At 45.5% G+C, this 24205-nt stretch overlaps 1 protein-coding gene and 1 long non-coding RNA gene across 2 annotated transcripts in view; one reads left to right on the top strand and one right to left on the bottom strand.

Annotated features, from left to right (window-relative positions):
• Window positions 1-7988: 7988 nt before the first annotated feature.
• The window catches only part of Slc1a6 (solute carrier family 1 member 6), a 28586-nt gene continuing 12369 nt past the window's right edge, over window positions 7989-24205 (top strand). The window contains exons 1-6 of the mRNA NM_032065.2: window positions 7989-8133; window positions 14816-15018; window positions 17171-17308; window positions 19781-19985; window positions 21766-21808; window positions 23327-23670. Of these exons, the coding sequence (NP_114454.2) occupies window positions 14823-15018; window positions 17171-17308; window positions 19781-19985; window positions 21766-21808; window positions 23327-23670 (926 nt within the window). The 5' untranslated portion in view covers window positions 7989-8133; window positions 14816-14822. The remainder of the gene's footprint in view (window positions 8134-14815; window positions 15019-17170; window positions 17309-19780; window positions 19986-21765; window positions 21809-23326; window positions 23671-24205) is intronic.
• On the bottom strand, window positions 10344-14923 carry LOC102549402 (uncharacterized). The gene is made up of 4 exons (XR_593277.4): window positions 14788-14923; window positions 12253-12304; window positions 11669-11711; window positions 10344-10503 (listed from the first exon to the last, which is right to left on the bottom strand). It is a non-coding gene; the product is annotated as an uncharacterized LOC102549402 (long non-coding RNA).

Here is a 24205-nt window from a genome sequence, read left to right as displayed (position 1 = left end):
ATTCTGCTGGTTACCCCCTCACACAACCTTTACCCCTAAACCCCCTTCCCTTATCCTCTGAGCTGGTGGGGATTCCATGAGTGTCCCCCCACCCTGGCACATCAAGTCTCTGTGAGGCTAGGTACAACCTCTCACACTTAGACCAGACAAGGCAGCCCAGCTAGAACATATCCCATGTACAGGCAACGGCTTTTGGACAGCCATCCCCGATGAAGACCAAGCTGCACTTCTGCTACAAATGTGGGGGGAGGCCTAGATCCATCTCATGTGTGTTCTGATTGGTGGTTCAGGGTTCAGGTTAATTGACTCTGTTGGTCTTCCTGTGGAGTTCCTGTCCCCTCTAGGGCCACAATTCTTCCATGCTCCATCTACTGTTTGGCTGAGGGTGTCTGCGTCTGTCTGAGTTAGCTGCTAGGTGGGGCCTCTCAGAGGACAGCCATGTTAGACTCCTGTCTGCAAGCGAAATAGAGGTATTGCTTATTGCTGTTAAGCGCACCAGTGCGGCGCCATCCACCAGAGCATGGTTAGCCAATCTACCTGGGGTCACATCCGTCACGAAAACTGATTCTCCTTCCTCTAGCAGCCATCGGTTGTTAGTCACTCTTCAGCTAGTGATGAGAGCTTGTGTGCCCATTCACACCCATGCAGGGATGTTGACTGGTTTCTTGTGCAGCTAGCAAAGAGCTCCTCTGAGTTCATGAGTGCAGAGGTCTTGTCATGCGCAGAAGTCACAGTGTTGCACAGGTCCTTCTTAAGCTCTGACTCTTACACTCTTTCTACATCTCCTTCCTTCATGGGAAGGGGCGTGCTGTAGAGGTCCCACTTATGGTTAACATCCCATTCGCCAGTTGTGTTTCCACGTTTGTCTCCACGCACTTCACAAAGCAATCTCTCTCATGAGATCCGAGAGCTGTGCTATCCTATGAGCATGGAGATGTCTAGAGGGCAGTTTGGTATTATGTCCACTGATTTTGAAAACTCTAGCTCTTAATAAATTAGACATCTTTCTAAGCAGTTTTTTAAAATTAGCATGCAGACTTACAGGCTTCGTGGTGACATTTTCATACATAATTTGTTTTGGTGGTTGTCATCCTCCAATGCTAGCCCCCTTTCCCCCCAGTAGCTAGCCGCCTTCCTGTTTTCAACCTTTTTTTCTTTTTTTGGAGCTGAGGACCGAACCCAGGGCCTTGCGCTTGTTAGGCAAGTGCTCTACCACTGAGCTAAATCCCCAACCAAAGAATTAAATGTAAGTACACTATAGCTGTCTTCAGACACACCAGAAGAGGGCATCAGGTCCCATTACAGATGGTTGTGAGCCACCGTGCGGTCGCTGGGAATTGAACTCAGGACCTCTGGGAGAGCAGTCAGTGCTCTTAACCACTGAGCCATCTCTCCAGCCCGACTTCCTGTTTTCAACAACTGCACTATGAATGTGAAGTGAAGTGCCTAGTGCTTCTTTCTTCTCATGCCCTCTCTGCCCGAGACCAACCCTGGGGCTGTGCTCTACCTTCAAGTTCCATCTCCAGCCCTTTGTTTCTTTTTATTTTATTTTTTAAATAGCTTTACAAACTTGTCCAGGCTGGCCTTGAAGCCTCTTTGTAGCCCACCGTCAACTTGAACACACGATCCTTTGAATACAGAATGGTTCTCAGCTTCCTTAGTAGCTGAGGTTAGAAGGCTGTACCTTCAGGCCTGGTTTGATTCTTTTGTTTTTAATGGTCAAATACCGAGATTGTTTTTTAAAGTAATTTCTTGTGTGTGTGCCTGTGTGTGTGTACACATGTGCATGTGTATGCTTTATTGTTCCTGCATGCATGCCATGGTGCACACGAGGAAGACAGAGAACAAATTACAAAACTGATTTGGTGGCAAGCACCATTATCCATTGGGCCATTCCTTGAGATTGATTGATTATTTATTTATTTATTTATTTATTTATTTATTTGAGATGGGATTTCATCATGCTGACTTGGTGGGCCTAGAACTTGGTATATAGACCAGGCTGGACTTGAATTTAGAGAGATATTAACCTCTCTGTGCCTCCCAAGTTCTGGGCTTAAAGGTGTGCACCATCACGTTAGGATTTGATATTTCCTTTAAAGTGTAAAATAAACACAAGATGAAACTGACTGCTATGAAGTACACAGTTCAGCTGGGCCTAGTGAATAGATCCATATCCAGGAGGCGGAGGCAGAAGGATTGCTACAAGTTTGAGGCTAGCTCAGGATACAGAATGAGACTGCGTCTTCAAAATGTCAAAAGCAACCGATCACTCAAATAAACAAAGAACCCCATACCTTTCAGCATCTGTTACACCTGCTATGTGGCCATCAAATTCGAGTACCGGATTATGGGGCTGCGGTGGTGGCTCAGCAGTGAGGAGCTCACGTCGCTCTTGCCAAGGAGCAGAGTTTCAGCTCATAGCTGCCTATAACTCCAGCCCCCAGGGAGTTTCCCAAACCCACACACGTGAACACGATTAAAAAATAAGTCATTGAAAAGCAACTAGACTTTTGTCACATCAAAGGGACCCCATTTCCAGGGTCAATGCTTTATCTCCTGCGTGCAGCCCCCGACAGGCAAACGCCACGCTGCTCTCTCTCCTATGGATCTGCCCACTCTGGAATTTCTAGGAGCATCCATAAACGTAGATATGTACCGTTTTACTCTTAAATAATATTTATTTATTCTTTGAAAATTTTATAATTTATGCAATGTGTTTTCATCATATTCACCCATCCCCTTTAAAATGAATTCTTCTAGCACGTACAAGAAGCTTAAGGTAGGAAAACGATTGCTGTGGTTGACGAAACCCTTTACTGCATACGTGGATTATAAAGACATGGTTTGATGAGATCTAAAATTAAGAAGGAAGACTTTACTTGCTATTATTTTCGCAGTATGTCTCAAAAACCAGGAAGGGTTTATGAGGTTTCAGTTTAGTATGAGGTGGATAAAGTTAACTGTATAATATAAAACATGAAAATCTGATATATAACAAATATGACTAATATCACCGTATACTATCATACAACTACCAAGAGAAAAAAATATCTGGAGTTTCTAAGAATTAACATTCATATAATTGAAATTAAATGTGACAAAATGCAGACTGAACTGTGTGTGTCATTTCTGATTGTCCACTTCTTTTTTTCTTTCCTTGAAATTCTGCTTCTACTCAGACCTTTCCCCTGCCTAGCCAGTTGCTCCGGCTATGGAGGGGAAGCTGTGGGAGTCAGGGAGGAAGATACCTTCCATCCCCTCAGCCCCCACCCCCACCCCTCTGGGGTCCTGGGAACAGCCAGCCCATAATGAGACCCTTCTCTCCCTTAATGACTCTTGGGGCTTCGGGGATGCCTTAGGCTAGTTCTGCTCCAATTAATTGGTAGGGAGCAGTTCACACAAAGGAATTAGCCTGGATTCTTCCATCTCAAGCTCCTGTTCAGCGCTCAGGCCCACCCCAAGGAAGGTGTGCAGCTGTGCTGGGAGGGAGATGACTGGACTCAGGCTGTATTACAGCAGGCCACAGACATGGGCTCAAACCCATGTGCAACTGCACATTAACAGTCACCCGTGCATATCACTAAGGATTCCACTATCCTCGACCCACTGGGAGGGAAGCTTCACTGGTGAGAACAGGGATGAAGTATTTATCAAGTTTGCAAGATGCCAGGAAGGCCCAAATGACGTCATTTGCTAATAGTATTCCTATGTCAGTAACTACCATCCTCCCCACATTAGCACTGCTACATGACTATTAGCAAAATCACCGAAATATCTAAATGTTGACAGAATCAGTAATATCGTTGAGTCAAGTCACACAGGAGGCAGAGACAGAAGGAAAACCAAGAACCTTACTACTGTTTACACGGTGACATTCTGCACCATGTGGGTATTTTGTCATCATTTTAAAGTAGTGTCTAATACTGAATGTGCTTTGAGATGACAATGCTGGTAAACAAATGGAGTTTAGTATGAGAAGTGTTCAGTGTTGAAATCCTGTGTTGCGGGGCCTAGAGAGATGGCACAGACACACAGATACAGAGACAGATACACATAAACACAGACAAACATATATACACACATGTACACAGACATATATACACAGACACAGACACACAAACAAACACATACAACATGCACACAGACATACACACAGACACACACATGCACGCAGACATATACACACAGATACAGACAGACAGACAGACAGACAGACAGACAAACACACACACACACACACACATACACACCCTGTATTGCTTTTGTATACCAGCTCTGGCAGCCATCACCTGTTTGTGAACTATAGCCCAGAGGATATGATGCTCTCTTCCGGCCAATGCAAGCACTGCACTCATCCATATATACTTCTGCCTTTTACACTTCTTTAAAATAAATAAATATTGGAAAAATATTGTATTGAAATAGTTATTTTAAATGTCAAATGCTTTTTTTAATCACCAGTTTTTTGCTTTCTTGAGAGATTCATTTTATATGTAATAATCAGTTCAAAGGGCATCATTTTCGTATTGTTATCTCACTTTGTATGATTCATCAATTTGTGTAGCTATCACTTCATCTAGTTACAGAAGAAGTCTATCACCTCAACTGCCCCTACTGCTTCAACATTACTCCCACTGCTCTCCCCTGGCCCCAGGCCACCGCCCATTTGTTTCCTGTGTTTATGGATGGATCTATTCTGGTTCCCATCTTACTGCTTTTATAAAGAAAGAGCCTTGTGAATCTACTAAATTTCAGGAACTTCTTGAGACTTGTGAATTGTTAACTTCCTTATTGTTAATCAGTCTTATCTCAGAACATTTTTACTTTTAAAGAGCTAGGATACACTTTCTTAACTAAGAAGGAATTGTGTTTGTGCATACGGAAGCCCAAGATGGACATTGGAAATCATACTCCAATTACTCTTCTACTTTATTTATTGAGGAAGGGTTTCTCAATTAAAACCAGACCTTACCAATATGGCTAGTTTCCTTACGTAGCTTGCTCTGGAGATCCTCTAGTGTTTACTTTCTGAACCTGGACTTAGAAACAGTCTGCCATGTCCACCTGACATTTACACATGGGTGTCAAGCTCTTTAATTACCCCAGGCACTATTTCAGATTTTTGAATAACTGGTGCATACAGAATGCAATATCTTGGGGATGTGACCCTACTCCAAACATGAAATTCAGTTATGCTGCACACTTGATACACATTGTCTGAAGGCCATTTCATATATGATTTTTCTTTTGTTTAGAGGGAAGTTCATACTTGTAGTCTAGGCTGGCCTTGAGTTTGCACTCTTCCTGCCTCAGACTCCTAAATACAGGCATCATAGGTATGTGATGTCATGCTCAGCCTGCAGTACGTTTAGGTCCCTTGATTTCACTGTGCCTTGTCACATATGATAAGGTGTGGAATCTCTGTCTGTGGTATCATGTAGATCGTGTAAGGTTTGGAGAATGCTGGTTCTGAGCTGCAGTTTCATTCTGCTCTGAGATTCCAACTTACATTGAGTTGTTGAAGCTCCTGAGCTCCTCTTGGCTCTGTATTTACTGAGACTTTCCTTGTTGATAGCTCAACAGCTTAAGCCTTAAGCACAGGACCACACACACTGTATCAGAATTACAAATTGGACATACACCGGCAGCTTCAGTGCAGTTTGGTTTGGCATTGGAATATGTTAGATAGGTAAAACTGACAACCACCCTGGTTAGCGAGCGTGTTAAAAGGACCACAGCTGGGGTTTCATGCACAGAGATTAGAACTGGGGTGCCATTTTGACTGTGTTGCATGAGAAAAGCTACTTAACCTCTCTGGGTCTCTTCTGCCATGTCTGCCAACAGGGATGGTAACGCCTACTTTGTAGGGCTGTACAAATGAGATATAAAGAAAGAGAAATAGAAATATCAGTTCACAGCCAGAGAGTGAACCACAGGGAGGAGGCAGGAATGGTTTGAAAGTGTGGCCTGGTCCTACCTACATCTAGGGCAGCTGCTAGTCATTTAACCTTAGCCACACCTTAGCTTCACTTGCAGGATCATTTAAATAGACCAATGTCTAGGTTCCATCCCAGGGATGTGATTTGATTGGTCTGAATTTCAAACAGAATCCGAAATTTTGTCTGCCCAGGTTGGGAGGCAGTACTTTCTGGATGTGACAGGACTGTTGACTCCATGAAGTCACAGCTACTCTGGTTGCCTGCACACGATCTAGCCAGTGAGCTCACAAGCCCCGACCCACAGCTGAGGAGCTACTGACAGATGACGGCTGCTTGGGGAGGGAAAGTCAGCTTTCTTAAGGAGTATAGTCTCTGGTAGGTTGGCCATGCTCCTGTGGATGGCCACACACACATCCACACAGAAGCAGCACTAACTGGACCCCCAGTAGGTTAAAAATAAGTGGTTATGAAGGTCTGGGAAGAGATGGAATGCACGTATGAAATTATCAAAGAATAAATAAAATACATTAAAAAACAGTGACTCCAAGTTCTACATATTTTTCTGCCAATTTGATCATTTCATTCTTTACAGGTGAGTAAACTTTCATTGTGTAAAGGTACCGCATTGTTTTTACTCGTTCAGGGGTTGGTGAGCTTTTGGAATGATGGAACACTGTACCTGTAGCCACATACCTGAACTGTGGACCTCTGGATTGATAGGCACGCCGATGCAGGGGGTGGTGGGTGGGGGACAGAATCCCACTGCAGTTTTGACTTGGCGTTGGAATTTAAAAATGTTTTCCTGGCGTTTGAAAGGAACAGCTAAGACTGAGAACCACCTTGTTTAGCAACTGTGTTCAAGGATTGGGGCCAGGGCTGTGTATACGACGACTGGACAGCTCTGAGGGCTGTGCTATTTTATGAGTACCTGTCACTTTGTCGGCAAACCGGGGTGGTAATGTGTGCTTAGTAGGGCTACGTAAATGAAATATAACTGAAGAATCTTCCAGATACATGAGATTGCCATTAATCATAGCTCAATAAAACAACAATGAGCACTTACTGACTATACTACTACTAACTACTACTACCAACTACACTACTACTACTGCACATGTATGTGTTGGTGAGCTTGCTATGGCACACATGTGGAGATCTGGTGTTGGTTCTCTCCTTCACCATTATGTAAGTTCTAGGAATGAAACTCAGGTCACCAGCCTTGCGCAAGCGTTAGGCCATCTAACCTGTGTCTCTCGGGTTGATTTTTATTATCCCGCTGGGATAATAAAAATGCCAAACTCTGTAAAGAGCCTCAGTTCTCAGAAGAACTCACGTGCTGGAAGCAACCAAGTCAGTGTCATCTGAGAGGAAAATGCAGCTCCACAGTGTCTTATATACGCGGCAGATAGCAAGGGGTACTATTAATTACAACCATAACAGCAATTATGAAAGGTTCCCGTTTGCACGGCGCTTCACGCTGCAGAGAGTGTTTCCATGCTCGCTTTACTTTCCTCAGCGGTAATTTTCTCTCAGGTCGGCCGAGTCACCTCCCTTGTTTCAGCGAGGAGGCCAGGCTCAGAGAGGGAGAGGGACTGGTGGAGAGGGCCACAGTAGTGGCCAAAGCCAGAAAGGTGTACCCGAGGGAGAAGCTGGCCAGCGAGCCCACGTGGTGGCTGTGGTCACCCGACACTGTCTTCCCTCTCCCCGCCTCAAACCGGTGTTGAGGATGTGGGCGCTGTCCCAGCGGTAACAGGGCTGGGTACCCGGTACATCCCAGGGGGCCTGCTGGCCTCGAAGGACTCGGGAGGGGCAGGGGGCGGGCTCGTAGGCGCGGCTCGGCGCGGGGGCGGAGGCTGTGCGGGAGAGTCCCGTCACCCCACCCGCCTCGCGTCCCCGAGCTCCTGAGAGGCTGCGGCAGGGGGACATCCCCGAGGGGGTCCCGCCCCCCGCCCCGGCCCCGCGCCCCCAGCGCCCACGTGAGCTCAAGGCCAGCCCGCATTCCTCCGATTGCAAAGCGCATCCTTGCTCCGCGCGGCTACCTCTGTCTTCGGGTCCCCAACGCAGACACAGAGCGGGTCCCTGGCGGGTCCCTGCGGACCCGGCCAGGCGCTTCCGCGTGTTCTGGCTTTTGCATCCCGGCGCAGCGCGCAGGCGGAGGCGCAGGCAAGGCGGCCCCGCTGACCCGAGGCTGGTGAGTGGGACATTTATCCTGAGCGGGGTTGGATCTGAGTCCGGGTTAGGCAGGGATCCCCTGTGCACAGGTCTCCACTTTCTCATTACCTTTCCTTAGCTCTTTCCAGTCCCTTTACAGGTGCTGAGCCTGCCTCTGCCCTGTTATCCTGGTGAGTTTCCTGACTCTAGGTCCCTGGGTCTCCTTCCAATCTCTCGAACTTCCCATTCAGCAACTCCAACTCCCAGGCAGTCCTATTTCTTGAACCTGACGCCTCTCCTATTTCTTTGGCTAGACTCCCTCTTCCACAGCAGGGGTTCATAACCCAACTCCAGACGCGTCTGCTGTGGTTAAGACTGGCCACCGCTCCAAGGGAGCTGGGTATGGAGATGCTATTTTCACGGTTGTATTTTTGGGTGCGATTGCTTTTCTAAAGAGGTGAGTGTAGCTAAGTGTTTGAACGTTCTGGGTTTTGTCCTCCCAAGTGTGTGCTTGTGTGCCTAAGACTTTGGTAAACGTCACTGCCCGTGGAGTTTCCTTTGCATGGGGTACCTGTACAGCAGGCTCGAACCGCGTGGCTTTGAGTTTTATGGTGTGCATGGTGGTGCGCGTGTGTGTGTGTGTGTGTGTGTGTGTCTGTCTGTCTGTCTAGACTTGATGGCTGATGCTGAATGCACGGGGTTGGTTGTATTTCTGAGGGTGTGTGAGAGGTTATGTGTCTGCTGGTGTGCACGAATGTAGCAAAGGTTTGTTTGTGGGGAAATACGTGTCTGACGTGCACATATGGATTTGCAGTTCTGAAGGGTGTGTGGCTGCATGTCTGAAGAGTTTGCGTGGGCCTGCATATCCGTAAAGGACTCTGTAGGTGTCAGCTGCACACAAGATGCTAGGCTGTGTTCAAGTGAGTGCATGATGTATGGTTTTTGTCCTGCCTCTTTCCCTTCTGTCACTCACTCCTTAGGTAGCACACCATCAGCATATGGTGTTGTACAAACAAAGCCCTCCATGCTAGTGTAAGAAAAGGCCCTGGAGATGGCTTAGTTATAGGCCTGAGAATGGCGGGAGGAAAGAAACAACAGGCCATTTAAACTTACATCTTTCGGGCTAGAGAGATGGCTCAGTGGTAAAGGGGACTTTCTGCTCTTGCAGAGGATCCTGGCTTAATTACCCATTTCATAGGCTCTGATAGTCTCTTCTAATCTCCACAAGCACCAGGCATGTTACATGCAGGTCAAACACACACATACACACACACACACACACACACACACACACACACACACACACACACACACACACAGTTTCAGGCTGCATCAACAAAGGAAAAGAAAACATGAAAAATATAAACGAAGATTTTTTTTGTATATTCCTTTCCTAAAGGCTGAAGCTAACCTCCAAGGCAATATAACACTGCATTCTGATTTGTTTAAGAAATACCAATGTCTGTCTGTCTGTCCTTCCTTCCCTCCCTCTCTTTATTCCTCCCTCCCTCTCTCCTCCCCTCCCTCCCTCCCTCTACTCCTCCCTCCCTTTATTCCTCCCTCCCTCCCTCTCAGTCAGAAGAGCTCCCCGTGTAGCCCAGGCTGGCCTGAGACTTGCCATTTAGTTGCTGCTTCTTAAGTGCTGAGCCTACCACCATCCCTGGCTCACAAAATTCAGTTTCCCGATGAACTCTCTATCCCCGGATGATGTATATTTCATGGAGTTGGTGCTGTTTCACATCTATAGTCAATGTATGGTCAGTGTAAGACATGCCCATTTCTTCTCCTGAGGGGCTTATTCTAACATACCCTTTTAACCTTTTGGGGTCTTTCCCCTCATTGCTTTCTGGCCACACTTCCAGTGACCTTAGCTTTGGGTACCAGCTGTATAGTGAGACAAGCCCTTCACTTTCAAAGACATTTTGTCTTGAAAATGTAACACTTGTTTGAGTTTTAGGGGTCAGAAAGACCTTCCTGTCCACCTATCATCAATCTCCATGGGGTGGCTGGCATAGCTCATTACATTTGAAGGTTGAGAGGACCCATTCTTGATCTCTTTGCCTTACATAGGTTGGGGATCCCAGAAAAGGTAACTTCCAGAATAGGTAGCTTAGGAGGCAGGGGCAAAGAGAGGACCTAGAGCCAGGAGGAACCTGAACAATTACCTACCCTTGATGGGAAATGCCTGAGAGTTCCAGGGGCCCAAGAACTCCAGGAAGACCCAAGTGCAGGATACTTTCAAATCAAGTATTTTAAAGTGTTGTTTAAAAACATTTATTACATTTCTGGAAGCATACAAACATTAGTTTTCATCGTAGCATCTTCTCAAACGACTCATGTTAATTTGAATGTAGGTACAGAAATTCAAGTGCTGTGTGATCTCATTCATATGCAAGCTACAGATCTTGACCTTGAACAAATAGAGTAGAATGGTGATTATGAAAGGGAAGAAAGTGCAGGGAAGGGTGATGATAACATCCAACAGTTTATTCTGTTATGAGGATCAGAAGACAGCAGTTTGCATGCTCCTGGCACAACGGAGTGCCAAGGGTTTAATGGGGATGGAGGTGCTAAGGAACTTGGTCTGGCATCCTGCATCACCATGAATTCTAAAAGATTTCACTGTGTGCTGTGAGTGGGAGCAATTATCCAGTGTTCACTGAGGTAAAAAGGGAGAAGTCACTAGTGACAAATCACCGTTGTGATCGAGGTGGGCGCAGTGAAGGTGCAGAAGACAGTCTTGCATCTGAGCTCAGTCCTGTATCTATTGCCCTTCTGCTTATTTATTTAATATTTAAAAAAATTGTTAATTACTACCGACTGGTTGTCTTTCCCCTGTCAATGTTGGGATGGATCGCAGGGTCTCCTGTACTCTCGATGAACGATCTACCCGAGAGCCATATCCTTATTACCTCAGCACACAATCACTTTTACTAGGCTACTGTCAACCTTGTGTGTGTGTGTGTGTGTGTGTGTGTGTGTGCATGCACGCACACGTGTGCATGCGTGTACCTATGTGCATGCACAATGCAGTCAGGAGACATTTTAGGGAGTTAGTTCTTCCCTTTCATCGTGTGGGTCCTGGACTGCACTCGGGTCATCAAGCTTGGTGCAGTCCTCTCCACCCCCACTTTTGTAAGTAGTTTACATGTTGCGACCTGTCTTTCAGCAATTCTGCTTTGCTACTGTAGCCTGAAAGCAGCTGCAGAAACACAACGAGTGACTGAACGTAGCGGTGTGCCAATACTACGATTAAAAAACGCCAGCAACACAGAGGTCAGGCCTGATTTGGCTCGCAGACTGTCACGTGCCAACTCTATCTCATTGCTTTTAGGTCTCCTTAGGGAGTTTGTTGCAGGTACATGCTCCATCCTGGATAGACTCTGAAAGCCCTGTGTGTGCAAGTCTTTCACGTGAAACGGCACTGTATGTGCACAAACCCATTCCTGCCTTTTTACTTATTTAGTTCATCTCTACACTACTTTCAGGGACTAGCATAAGGCTACAAGATGGCTCAGTGGGTACAGGTGTTTGCTGTCAAGCCTAAAGTCCTAAATTCAATCCCTTGGACTTACATGGTGAAGGAAGAGAATGGACTTCTAAAAGTTGTCCTCTGACCTGCACAGGTGCACACACAGATACACGGGGTGGGGGAAGATGGAGGAGGGGGGAAGGGGAGGGGGAGACGGGGAGGAACACAACAGAGAGAGAGAGAGAGAGAGAGAGAGAGAGAGAGAGAGAGAGAGAGAGAGAGAGAAAATGAATAAACAAACCACGTAGCACAACTTCAGTACTGTGCATATAGTTACCATGCTAATCGTTTCGGGAACAGCAAGAAGAAAAGTCTGGTACAGGTACAAATTAAGTAACTTTATCAACTGATTTTTTTTTTTTTTTTGGTGCTGGGAATTAAACCCAAGCCTTTGCATATGCTAATCTCATGCTACCATCAATAAAGCAAAACAACACCCCCAAACCCCAATACTGCTGGAGAGATGGTTCAGCAGTTAAGAGTGCTTGTTCCTCAGATCTGGTCCCAGCACCCACCTGACGGCTCACAATTCCCTGTAGCTGTTGTTCCAGAGAATCCGATACTTTTTCTGGGTTCCATGGTCACTGCACACACTGTGTGTGCACACACATAAAGTATTTTTCTTACCTTTTTAATTATGTATATCCATGCGTGGGCCTGTGCACAGGAGTTCAGGTTCCTTTAGAGACAGAAGAGGGAGGTGGATGCTCTGGCTGTGAGCCAGCTCTCCAGCCTTACCTTTGAGGTTTTTGTTTATTTTGCTTTGTTTTCAATGCATTGGTAGGGGCAGAGAGATGGCTCAGTGGTTAAGAGCACTGACTGCTCTTCCAGAGGTCCTGAGTTCAATTCCCAGCCACTACATGGTGGCTCACAACCATCTGTAATGGGATCTGATGCCCTTTTCTGATGTGTCTGAAGATAACGACAGTGTATTCATATAAATAAAATAAAAATAAATCAATCTAAAAAAAAAACCCCAACCAAACAAGTATGCAAAATATTCATTGGTAACTTCATATACCAATAAATGTGTATTTAGGTCATATCTAGCCCTCGTTCCTTTTCTTCTTCAACTCTTCTTGAGTCCTCTCACATTCTCCTCCTAATTTCACTCTGCGACCTCCTCCTCTTTTTCCTCTTCCTTTAAATAATCTACCGAGTCCATTCAGTGATTCCTCTATGCCCAGGGGTATGAGGTACCATTCACCAGAGCATGGGCAACCCACCACTAATCACCCCGCTGAAGACAACTGCCTTTTGCTTTCCCTCAGAATCCATCAACTGTTGATAGCTCGTTGAACTAGATGTGAGTTGATTGGTTAACTCTTTCCATCCAGGGTCTTCCCAGGCAGCTCAGGTTAGCCTTGAACTCCTGCTCCCCCTGCCTCAGCATCCTGAGTGCTGAGGTGTGGGTGGCAGCCTTAGTCTTTACTCACCGAACATTTATTTCCATCTAGCGATGGTTGTCTCTGAGGCTGTCGATTTGTGGATCCGCAGAACCACCTGTCTGTACTGTACAGCATGGTTGGTTGGGCAGAGAAAGGAAACAGACAAGGGTTCGGGCTCCTGTCTGGTTTGGACTCAGCTGAATGCTCTTGGGATTCATGGGTTACTCCGAGCTGGCATTTAGTAACTGGAGGCATGATGTATTAGGGAAGAAGGAGTGACTGCCTGCTTCTCTGTGCAGTCTGTGCCTGCAGTCTGTACATGCTCAGAGCAAGGTGAGAAGCAATACTGTAGCTTCAGAGGACCGTTAGGAGCAAAGTCCTGACTGGAGCTTTATACTGAGAACCAGGGCTTTGACCAGAAGGATTCAGGGCATGGAAGGCCTAGTGAGATTGCCTGTCTTTTGGAAGAAGGTGGATAACTTAGACAGATATGGACGGCAACCATGTCAGTTGCCACTTAGGCAGTGGCAGGAAAACGATGATGCAACAATTCAAGGGTGCACAGGGGATGCACGCCCGGAGACCCAGCTACGTGGGAGGCTGAGTTGATTGGTACCGAGAACTGAACCTAGGGCCTTGAACATGGCGGGCCAGTATCCTACCACCGAGCTAAATATATACAGTCCAGCCCTCTTCCAAAAAAGAATTTCATTTTCATCTTTGATATTTTTATATGTTGTGTGTGTGTGTGTCTACATGTGAGTGAGGCCAGGAGGGAGCAGTGATCTTCTGGAATTGGAGTTATAGCCGTTTTGAGCTACCTGATGTGGGTGCTGAGAACGGAACTCTGGTTCTCTGAAGGAGCAATATGTACCCTTAACCAATGAGCCATTTCCCAGGCCCTGCCCAAGAGCTCTCTTTTTAACCTTCCACTAAGTTGTGGGTGCTGCCTTGAACTTGTAACAAACCTTTTCCCCAGCCTCTGGAGTAGCCCATATTACAGGACTGCGGCAGGCTGGGTCAAAAGCCACAATTTCTAAGCTGTTTAGTCACTTCCAAGTATTTTGTTGCTAAACAAGTTGGCATATTTTCTATTTACATGCATTTTATTTAGCTATGGAAACTACAACATCCCACTTTGGATACTTTAAAAAAGGTAAGTCAACAAGGCTAAATAGATATGGGCAAGTTTAAAAAAGGGATTCAGAGTCTGAGGTTTCTCTCCAAAATACGTTCTTGAACAAGCTGGGCCCAGAACTGTTACCATTTGTTCCAAAGCCATCACCCCTTTACTGTATTGCTCTCCCGCATACAAAGTAGCCACGTTAGTTGGTTGCCCACTAGGCACTTGCTGATTTTGTCTCTGTACAAAGTCAATTGTGCGTGTCTTCAGGCGGGACAACTAACTGTTGTGGCTTGTGGGACTAGCCTAAAGGGGCCCTTTCAAGAGGTCTTCATGCAATTGACATTCAGCAAAGACCTGGCATTTTGATTTGAGCGCTGCAGCAACCCTCAGTTGCTAAAACCTTAAAGGTGTGCAGTATTTGTCTCCCACCCCCCCACCCCCCACCTCCCGACACACACCTTATCTCTAAGCAACAACTCTGATGTATAGGTTCAATGGCCTTAACCTTTGCTGCTAGGGCGAGAAAACTGAATCCCATCCGGAGCAGGGTCTCAAGCACTCTTCTCTGACATCGCCCCTCCCCTGACTTCTGAGCTGCAATGCGCATTCCTTCACCCCACCTACTCCTTTTCCGGACTCCTCCCTCACCAGATCTGGTCTCCTCTGTCCCCCGCAGAGACGCGATGAGCAGCCACGGCAACAGTCTGTTCCTGAGGGAGAGCGGCGCTGGCGGGGGCTGTCTGCAAGGCCTGCAGGACAGTCTGCAGCAGAGAGCACTGCGCACGCGCTTGCGCCTGCAGACCATGACCCGAGAGCACGTGCGGCGCTTCCTGCGCCGAAATGCCTTCATCTTGCTCACAGTCAGCGCTGTGATCATTGGTGAGCTCTGCTACTGGGAGGCGGGACTTCTGTTAACTGCCCCCTTGCTGTCTCCGGTGCACTCATTTCACCAGCCTCCCTCTCAGTCCTCCTGAGGGCCAGAACAGAGAGGGCGTACACACAGGCAAACACAGATGTACGAACGCGATGTGATTTTACGTGTGTGGGTATGTGCTCAAACAAGTACACTGCATAGACATGTACTTTACGACTGTACACAGAAAAAGACGAGGTGCAGACACCATAAACCGTGTGCACACACATAAATATGCAGCTATCCACCATACTCTTAGGAGATTGGTTCCAGCAAACACCATCCCGTTTTATTTAAGATACGTGATGTTTTGGGTGTCTGGGGATTTTATTATTCATAAGCTTTCGTTCTATGTGGATGCTAAAGCCCCTTAAATAAAGCAGGACTAGTTTTCGTATGGGATCTGTGGTTATCTTGCTCTCTAGGTTACGTGTAACACTGCAGCTAATCAAACAGTTGTGTGCTGTATGCATTGTCTAGGGAATATGGACAAGAGGAAAAGATCTCTAAATGTTCACCAGACATAACTTAGAAAACGTGCATATTGTATAAAATAATGGGCTCGCATGGCATCTTTATGTCTACATTCAATGTGCTTTGATCATATATTTTTCCCGTCACCCCCTCTTATCTAATAACCCCCTAGTCCTTTGCCTTTCCTCAAATTCTTTCATCGGATGCAGTAGTCTTTCTTCTGAAGGTGTCCATATATTTGATTAGTTTGAGAGTGTGGGACCCGAGGACATCAGGGCCAGCTGCACTCGACTTTGCGAACACTTTCCTACTCATCTATGCATTCACATCTACATACTTAGGAGTAATTGCATACGCACCTCCATGTTTGCAAGTGATAGCACAGTCACACCCCCAAATGAAGGTGCTTGTCTTTGTACGTAAGCCCACGTACTCAGCCATGCTTTATGCTCACAGCCGAACGTACGGTGTCACAAATACATGCATATGCATGCATCAATGGGTGGGGACAGATAAACCCACATATATGCATGGTATATACAATTGTACATTTCTACAGTTCATACATAAACATGCACGCATGGATGCACACACATATGTACATGATGCACACACATATGTACATGATGCACACATATATCCATGTGCATACAAATGCACACACAGCCATTCATACAAATGCACATCATGCACCCATCTGCCCATGCTCACACTCACGTACACATATTCACATACATACCCATTTACAAATGTACCCATGAACACACCTGTAGTAATATTTTTTTAATTTAATAAAACCCACTGGTGTGTTCGCTACCTGCCTCAGTGGCTTACATTCCCTTATGAGAGACACACACAGCCTTTATATTTTAGACACACACACAGCCTTTATATTTTGATATGCCTTTATCAGCACACTAGCTGGGTCATTGTCTAACCTCCACACGGTTAATCCACCTCCTGCTGATAATCCCGAGTTAGTACTTACTAAATTCCATATTCTATCTTGGCTACCCTGGACCCAGTTGGGCAGCCCTCTGGGCAGTACCTCCTGGTTCCTTCACATGGTGGCCTTGCTTCTGTCCTGCACTCTTCCCAGGTCTGGTGCCTCTCCTCTCTTCCACACTCTCCCAGCATGGCAGATCTTCCCTGGTTCCAAGCCAGGAAAACTCCAAAAACCCGCTTCTATTTGTCCTTACCAGCTATTGGCCGTTGGAATTTTTATTCACCAATCAGAACCAACTGGGGGCTACAGACACTGTTGTAAGCAGTTTTGGGGACCCAAATTAACATTATAATACAGGCAACATTAGGCCGAACCCATTACACACACCCATGTACACATAGATTCATGCATACACAAATGTACACTCATACCTAGCACACACATAACCATTCGAGTACCCACGCACACACCATACAAATACATAAGCCATACACACACCCTTTTAGACATCCCCACACACATATATGTACCCTTAACAATACACACACAAGCACACACAATACCCATGCACTTAAATTCACACCCTCACAGAATATTCACTACTCACATTGTCACACCCTCTTTGGGATGGATGAATGGATCTTGCCTGGGGTTGAGATCCAGAGTCCATTCCATGAACCCTTCCTTTCTGGATCTAGGCGTCAGCCTGGCATTTGCCTTGCGCCCATACCAGCTCTCCTACCGCCAGATCAAGTACTTCTCTTTTCCTGGTGAGCTGCTCATGAGGATGCTGCAGATGCTGGTGCTACCCCTCATTGTCTCCAGCCTTGTCACAGGTGAGAAGCCAAGCCATTGTGTATCTCCAGGACACACCCAGAGCCCAATCTTGAGAAAAGATCCAGGGTTATTCCAGTCATGGGAGCCCTTTTCCAACTCATCAACTCAAGCCATGTCTAGGTCTTGTTTATTGCTGCTGCCACTATGTGTCCCAATAACTTTCTTATACTTTTTCCTGAAGTGACATACCATCCCACTAGAGTTTTCAGAGACAAAAGAAAAACTGGAGAAACAGGGAAGGTAGCTGTTATATGGGGTAGATGAATTAAAGGTGTGGGTGAACACGTAGGAGGTGAGTGGGGTGGAGGTGCCAGGTTGGAGGATGGAGGAAGGGAAGGGGCCGTGGAAGGGTTATGTGGCTCTTTTCTTCTAGACAGTAAATATTTTTTTGGCTTCAAGGGTCGTCTGGTCTTCATTGCAATGGTTCAGTTCTGATCTTGGAATAGAAAAGCAACCATAGGCAATATGTCAACACGTGGGTATGGCGGTTGTCCTAATTTCATTTATGTTGTTGTAATAAAATACTTGACAAAAAAAAACAACTTAGGGAGGAAAGGGTTTGTTTTAGCTCACAATTTGAGGTTATACTCCATTATTCAGGAAAACCAGTGTAGGGACTTGAAACAGCTGATTACATCGCCTGCTTACTTGGATCAAAGTCCGTCTCTACACATACAACACACAATCCCTTGCCTAGGGAAGTGTACTGCACACAACAGGCAGAAGTCTTCTCTCAGTGAAATCTGGGCAACCCCTCACAGACATGTCCACAGGCCCACCTGTTTTAAACAATCCCTCATCCCCTAGTAGTTCCAGATTGTGTTAATAATTAAAACTACACATACCAGTTGTGTTTCAATAAAACTTTACAAAAGCAAACAGTGCACCAGATTTAGCCCACAGGTGATGATTAGCATCCCCTGGTTTTAGGGACAGAAATAGCAATCAAGGCTTAAAACATTGGTTCCAACATAGGTTGGGTTACGTAAAAGCCGAGCCTGACATGTGGCTCTGGTTACAAGAGACACATGAAGGGAGAAACCCGTGAGGAAGCGAGGGAAGCAAGGCAGGGTGAGGAAAGGATCTAAGCAAGGATATGAGTTCAGAGGAAGGCTGGCCCCTCAGTGCGAGACCACTGGGCAGGGCTCTCTGAAGTGTGACATCATGGAACTGTCCCCCACCTCTAATTCTGTCTTCGCCTGGGTCTCTGCATCAGTCATTGACTATAGCTGACTCTGGGACTTTCTGGAGGAGGAAGCTTCCATTCTGCTGGGGATTATTCTTAGGAGAAGGGAAAAGTGCAGGCTGTCAGTATCCCTATGAGTAAACTTCTAACAGTTCAGTGGTTGCATTGACTGGGGAAGGGCGTGTAGGCACAACATGAAGAGTATCCAGGGAGAGAATGTAGGAGGTGGGTTGGAGAGATGTAATGGTTGAGGTGGACTATGGGATGGAGACTTGAAAGTCTGTGATATTATGGGAATTGGAAGGCTGGCTTGGAGTAGAGGGGAGGCACTGTGTTTGCTAGAGTTAGTTGGAGTAGAAAATGGAGTGGTAAGAGTGCCTCCCTTACCATGTGTATGGTAGTGAGTGAATTGATTTTTAGTCAGGGCTACGGTGCTGGCCCAGTTACTCATTTCTTGAGTAATATTTTTTTTGAAAAATATGGTTTTAGCTTGAGATACAAAAACTGAACCATCCTTTGGTTGACCTATCGGAGTTGGTTCCAAGATCTCTATAGGTACCAATACCTGAGGCTGCTGGAGGCCTTTCTATAAAATGCTGCAGCATTTGAAGACGACCTATGCCTCTCATCCTGTGCGCTTCACGTCATCTCTAGATGATGGAGCAAAACAAACACTTATTTACTTTTATATATTTACCTTATTATTATTTAATCACAATATAATTATATAATTATTTAGTAATTATAGAATCACTTTATTATTAATTAATTATTAATCAATTATTTAATTGTTATTATGAATGCATGTGCCCCTGAAGCCCAGAAGGGGCATCAGTTCCTCTGGAGCTGGAGTTAGGAGTGGTTTTGAGGTACAGAATGTTGGTAGTGCTGATGGAATTTGGGTCTCCTGTAAGAGCAGTAAATGGTCCTAACTACTGGGCTATCTCACTAGCCTCCTTTTTTACTTAGTAAACCCCTATAAGCTAATTTTATAGTATATATAGTATATATTGTGTGTTTTATAGTTTATGTATATTATATATATTAACTTATATAAAACTTTATATTGTTTTGCCCCAAAATATACTTAAATATTAAATTATACCCATAATAGCATAAAAGCAGTTGTATAGACAGTTCTTAGCACCCGTGGTTTCTGTGGACACCTTCAGTTAAGCACGTGTGGTGATTTTGAACTGATCGTCTGGAGTGGGTGGGGCAGTTGGGGGAAGGAGGAGTGGAGGGTATGGGTGTTGCTGCAGGGACTGCGCTCTCTCTCTTCTAGGTATGGCATCCTTGGACAACAAGGCAACAGGGAGGATGGGAATGAGGGCAGCTGTGTACTACATGGTGACGACCGTCATTGCAGTTTTCATCGGCATCCTAATGGTTACCATCATACATCCTGGGAAGGGCTCCAAGGAGGGGCTGCACCGTGAGGGCCGAATTGAGACTGTTCCAACAGCTGATGCTTTCATGGACCTGGTCAGGTGACATTTTCATTTTGTTGAGACTTCTGGATTACATGCGAAAATTCTCTTTCTGTGACAGACCACGGACAGGTGGATCTAGTATGGAAAAGGAAGCGACTATTGGTTGCAATTTTTGGTACTCACTTTCTGCCCTGGATCCTTGCACATGTTCTCTGAGAAGGGTACATCTGGAGATGGTCTTTGCTCTCTGAGTCTGGGAAGGAGGCGGTTGTGGTATCTTAGGCCTGGGTAAGAGGCGCTACTATTTGCCAGGTGTTCCCAAACTCCTGTGGTGAGCAAATGACTCTTCTAGTCTAAGGAGACTGCTTGCCAGCCTCAATGTCAAAGCCAGCCATATTGCTTAGGTGGTGCCGACGTGGAGTTGGAAGAGTTTAGGAATCGCCACGGCATTTTCTGCTGCTAATATACAATAGCTGAGGACCGATAACACGGCTCAACTGGTAAAAGTGTTTGCTGCCCAGCCTGACCACCTGAGTTCAGTCCTCTTGACCTACCTAGTAGAAGGAGAGAACAGAACCTCACAAGCTAACCTTTGATCTTCACATACATGCTGTGGGGTATGTACACACACACACACACACACAGACACACAGACACACACACAGACACACACACACAGACAGACACAGACACACACAGACACACACACAGACACACAGACACACACACACAGACACACACACAGACACACAGACATAGACACACACAGACACACACACAGACACACACAGACACACACACAGACACACAGACACACACACAGACACACACACAGACAGACAGACACACAGACACACACACACAGACACACACACAGATACACACACAGACACACAGACACACACACAGACACACAGACACACACACAGACACACACACATAGACACACACACAGACACACACACATACACACACACAGACACACACACAGACATACAGACACACACACACACAGACACACAGACACACACACAGACACACACACAGACACACACACACAGAGACACACACACAGACACACAGACACAGACACAGACACACACACACACACACACACACACACACACACACACACACACACACACACACCAGGCCTGACTACTTCATGGAATCCACATGGTGGAATGAGAGAACCAACTCCTACAAGATGTCTACCTTCTTCTACATGGAGACCATAGCACATATGTTATAAATATCTATTAAGAATTAGATAACTATATTAAGAATTAAATAAGAGTATCCTTGAAACTGAATTAGTTATAAAAAAGCCAAAACCCACAAAGAACTAAAAACAAGAAACAGAGTTTCATTTATCTCATTATTTAGGGATCTAGGGTATCCAAGAACTTGCTACCAGCATCTGGTGAAGAAGGCCTTTTAGCTGCATTCTAACATGGCAGAGACCATGGTTAGCTGGAGCAAGTATATCAAAAAGAGCCTCCTTTTTGAAGAAGGCTACTTCCTATTCATCTATAAACCTTGCTAGTCCATGGTTCCACGTCCCAGCATCACCTTTATGGCAGTCAGATTTCAATATGATTTTTGGAGGGGCCTGACTACTGACACTCTATGATGAGATCCGTCTGCATCCTTGAGCAGCTCCGTGGGTCTGGGTGATGTCCTGTGGCCTTTGGTTTTGCAGGGATTTTGCTTAGCGCTCGGCCCACACCACGCATTCCTGCACTGTCTGTTGCTACGATTGTCATTGCTATTTGCAGTATTTCCTGGCTCCCTTCCAATGTCTAACCGCTTTCCTCTTTCTGATGTTTTTGTGCAGAAATATGTTTCCACCAAACCTTGTGGAGGCCTGCTTCAAACAGGTTAGGAAGAAGCACATGGTTTAATCAAGGAGGAGTGGAGGGTGGAGAGAACTTGCTTCCCGAGGAAAAGGGTGGGAAGAAGGCTGAAAGAGTGGGTAGGGGTGCTCGGGGAGGACTCTGGGAGAATCAGGATACTCCCTGTGGCTGTGATGCTGATGTAAAGGGTTGCCGGGGCATTGGGCCTATGGAGGCGGGGAAGCTGGGGTAGTGGTTCTGGAACTTCTGACCAGAGATGTCAGAGAGAGATCCTAAAGTCTGTTGAGCATCACCTTAGAGCTGGTAGTAAAAGAGTAGCCACAGGCTACAGGTGAAGAGCGTTTACCCACTAAAACTCATTCACAGAAGCGAGTCATCAGCTGGATTGGGAGAGCAGGTGCTGTTTATCAACCCTTTATTGAAGGGTGGACATAAAGATGCAGCCATCTACCCGTTCTTTCAGGCTTTGGTTATTAATGCCCTCACTGTTCACTTACTCATTTCTTCTCCCTGGCGATGAGGGCAAAACCCAGGGCTTGTTTACTTTAGGCAAATGTCAGTTGCTAATTTCCATCATCATCATCATCATCATCATCATCATTATTATTATTATTATTAATGTGAGTGTGTATGTGTGTGTATATGTGTGTGTATATGTGTGTATGTGTGTGTGTATGTATATGTGTGTATATGTGTGTGTATATGTGTGTGTATGTGTGTGTATATGTGCGTATGTGTGTATGTGTATGTGTGTATATGTGTATGTGTGTGTATGTGTGTATGTGTGTATATGTGTGTGTATGTGTATGTATGTGTGTATGTGTGTATATGTGTATGTGTGTGTATGTGTGTGTATATGTGTATGTGTGTGTATGTGTGTATGTGTGTATATGTGTGTGTATGTGTATGTGTGTGTATATGTGTGTGTATGTATGTGTGTATATGTGTGTATGTGTGTGTGTATGTGTGTATATGTGTGTATGTGTGTATGTATATGTGTGTGTATGTGTATGTGTGTGTATATGTGTGTATATGTGTATGTGTGTGTATATGTGTGTATGTATATGTGTGTGTATGTGTATGTGTGTGTATATGTGTGTATATGTGTATGTGTGTGTATATGTGTGTATATGTGTATGTGTGTGTATATGTGTGTATATGTGTATGTGTGTATATGTGTGTATGTGTGTATATGTTTGTATATGTGTGTATGTGTGTGTGTATGTGTGTATGTGTGTATATGTGTGTATATGTTTGTATATGTGTGTATGTGTTTGTATGTGTGTATGTGTGTGTGTATGTATGTATGTGTGTGTATGTCTGTGTATCTGTGTGTATGTTTCTGTGTGTGTGTGTTAAGCATGTGTAGCTTTGTTACCTATCTATCTATCTATTATCTATCTATCTATCTATCTATCTATCTATCTATCTATCTATCTATCCATCTACCTATTTATTTTGTGAGGCATGTCCATTCTTAGGGATTTATACAGGTAAGTTAGCCTCTATGCTGAATCTGGTCTCAATTTCTCTACATTTCAGTTTAAAACACAGTACAGCACACGAGTGGTAACAAGGACGATTGTAAGGACAGACAACGGGTCAGAGTTGGGGGCCTCCATTTCTCCTCCATCCTCAGCAGAAAATGAAACCAGCATCCTGGAAAATGTCACCCGGGCCTTGGGCACCCTGCAGGAGGTGATAAGCTTTGAGGAGACTGTGCCTGTACCTGGCTCAGCTAATGGCATCAACGCTTTGGGCCTCGTGGTCTTCTCTGTGGCCTTCGGGCTGGTCATCGGTGGCATGAAGCACAAAGGCCGTGTCCTGAGGGATTTCTTCGACAGCCTCAATGAGGCTATTATGAGGCTGGTGGGCATCATCATCTGGTGAGTGGTGGGAGGGTGGGTCCCTATGCCTGGGTGGCAGTGATGGCTCCTGGGGGTGAGGGAGATGGGGCTAATGGGACCCTTGCAGACATTTGGTCAAGCCATTCATTGGTGCATTAGTCTATATAACTCATTTGTTCATTCATATCTTTCTGTAGTGTTTTATTCAGATGTTCATGACCTCATTAACTTATTTCCTCACTCATGCATTTGTGCACTGTCTCAGTGACTCAGTCACCCACTCATCTGTCTGTGCTCATTCTTCCACACCTAGGGTCACCTACTTCTTATTTTCTTTTTTAAAAAAAACATGTTCTTAGAGGATTCCATACGTGTATACCAAATGTTTTGGTAACACCCACATTCTCATTCTCCCTCCAACGTCTCTCAGACTCTTATGACCCCCTCCCAACTTTATACCCTTGTATGCATGTGCTTGTATGCATAAATATTTTCCAGTGATTTCAATTAGAACTGTCTGTAGGAACACGGCTGAGGGGTCATCCATTGACCCCTGTTTGGGCACAAGATTTCA

This window comes from Rattus norvegicus, chromosome 7, assembly GCF_036323735.1.
Source record: "Rattus norvegicus strain BN/NHsdMcwi chromosome 7, GRCr8, whole genome shotgun sequence".
NCBI lineage: Eukaryota > Metazoa > Chordata > Mammalia > Rodentia > Muridae > Rattus > Rattus norvegicus.
This window is presented reverse-complemented; position numbering and strand designations above follow the sequence as displayed.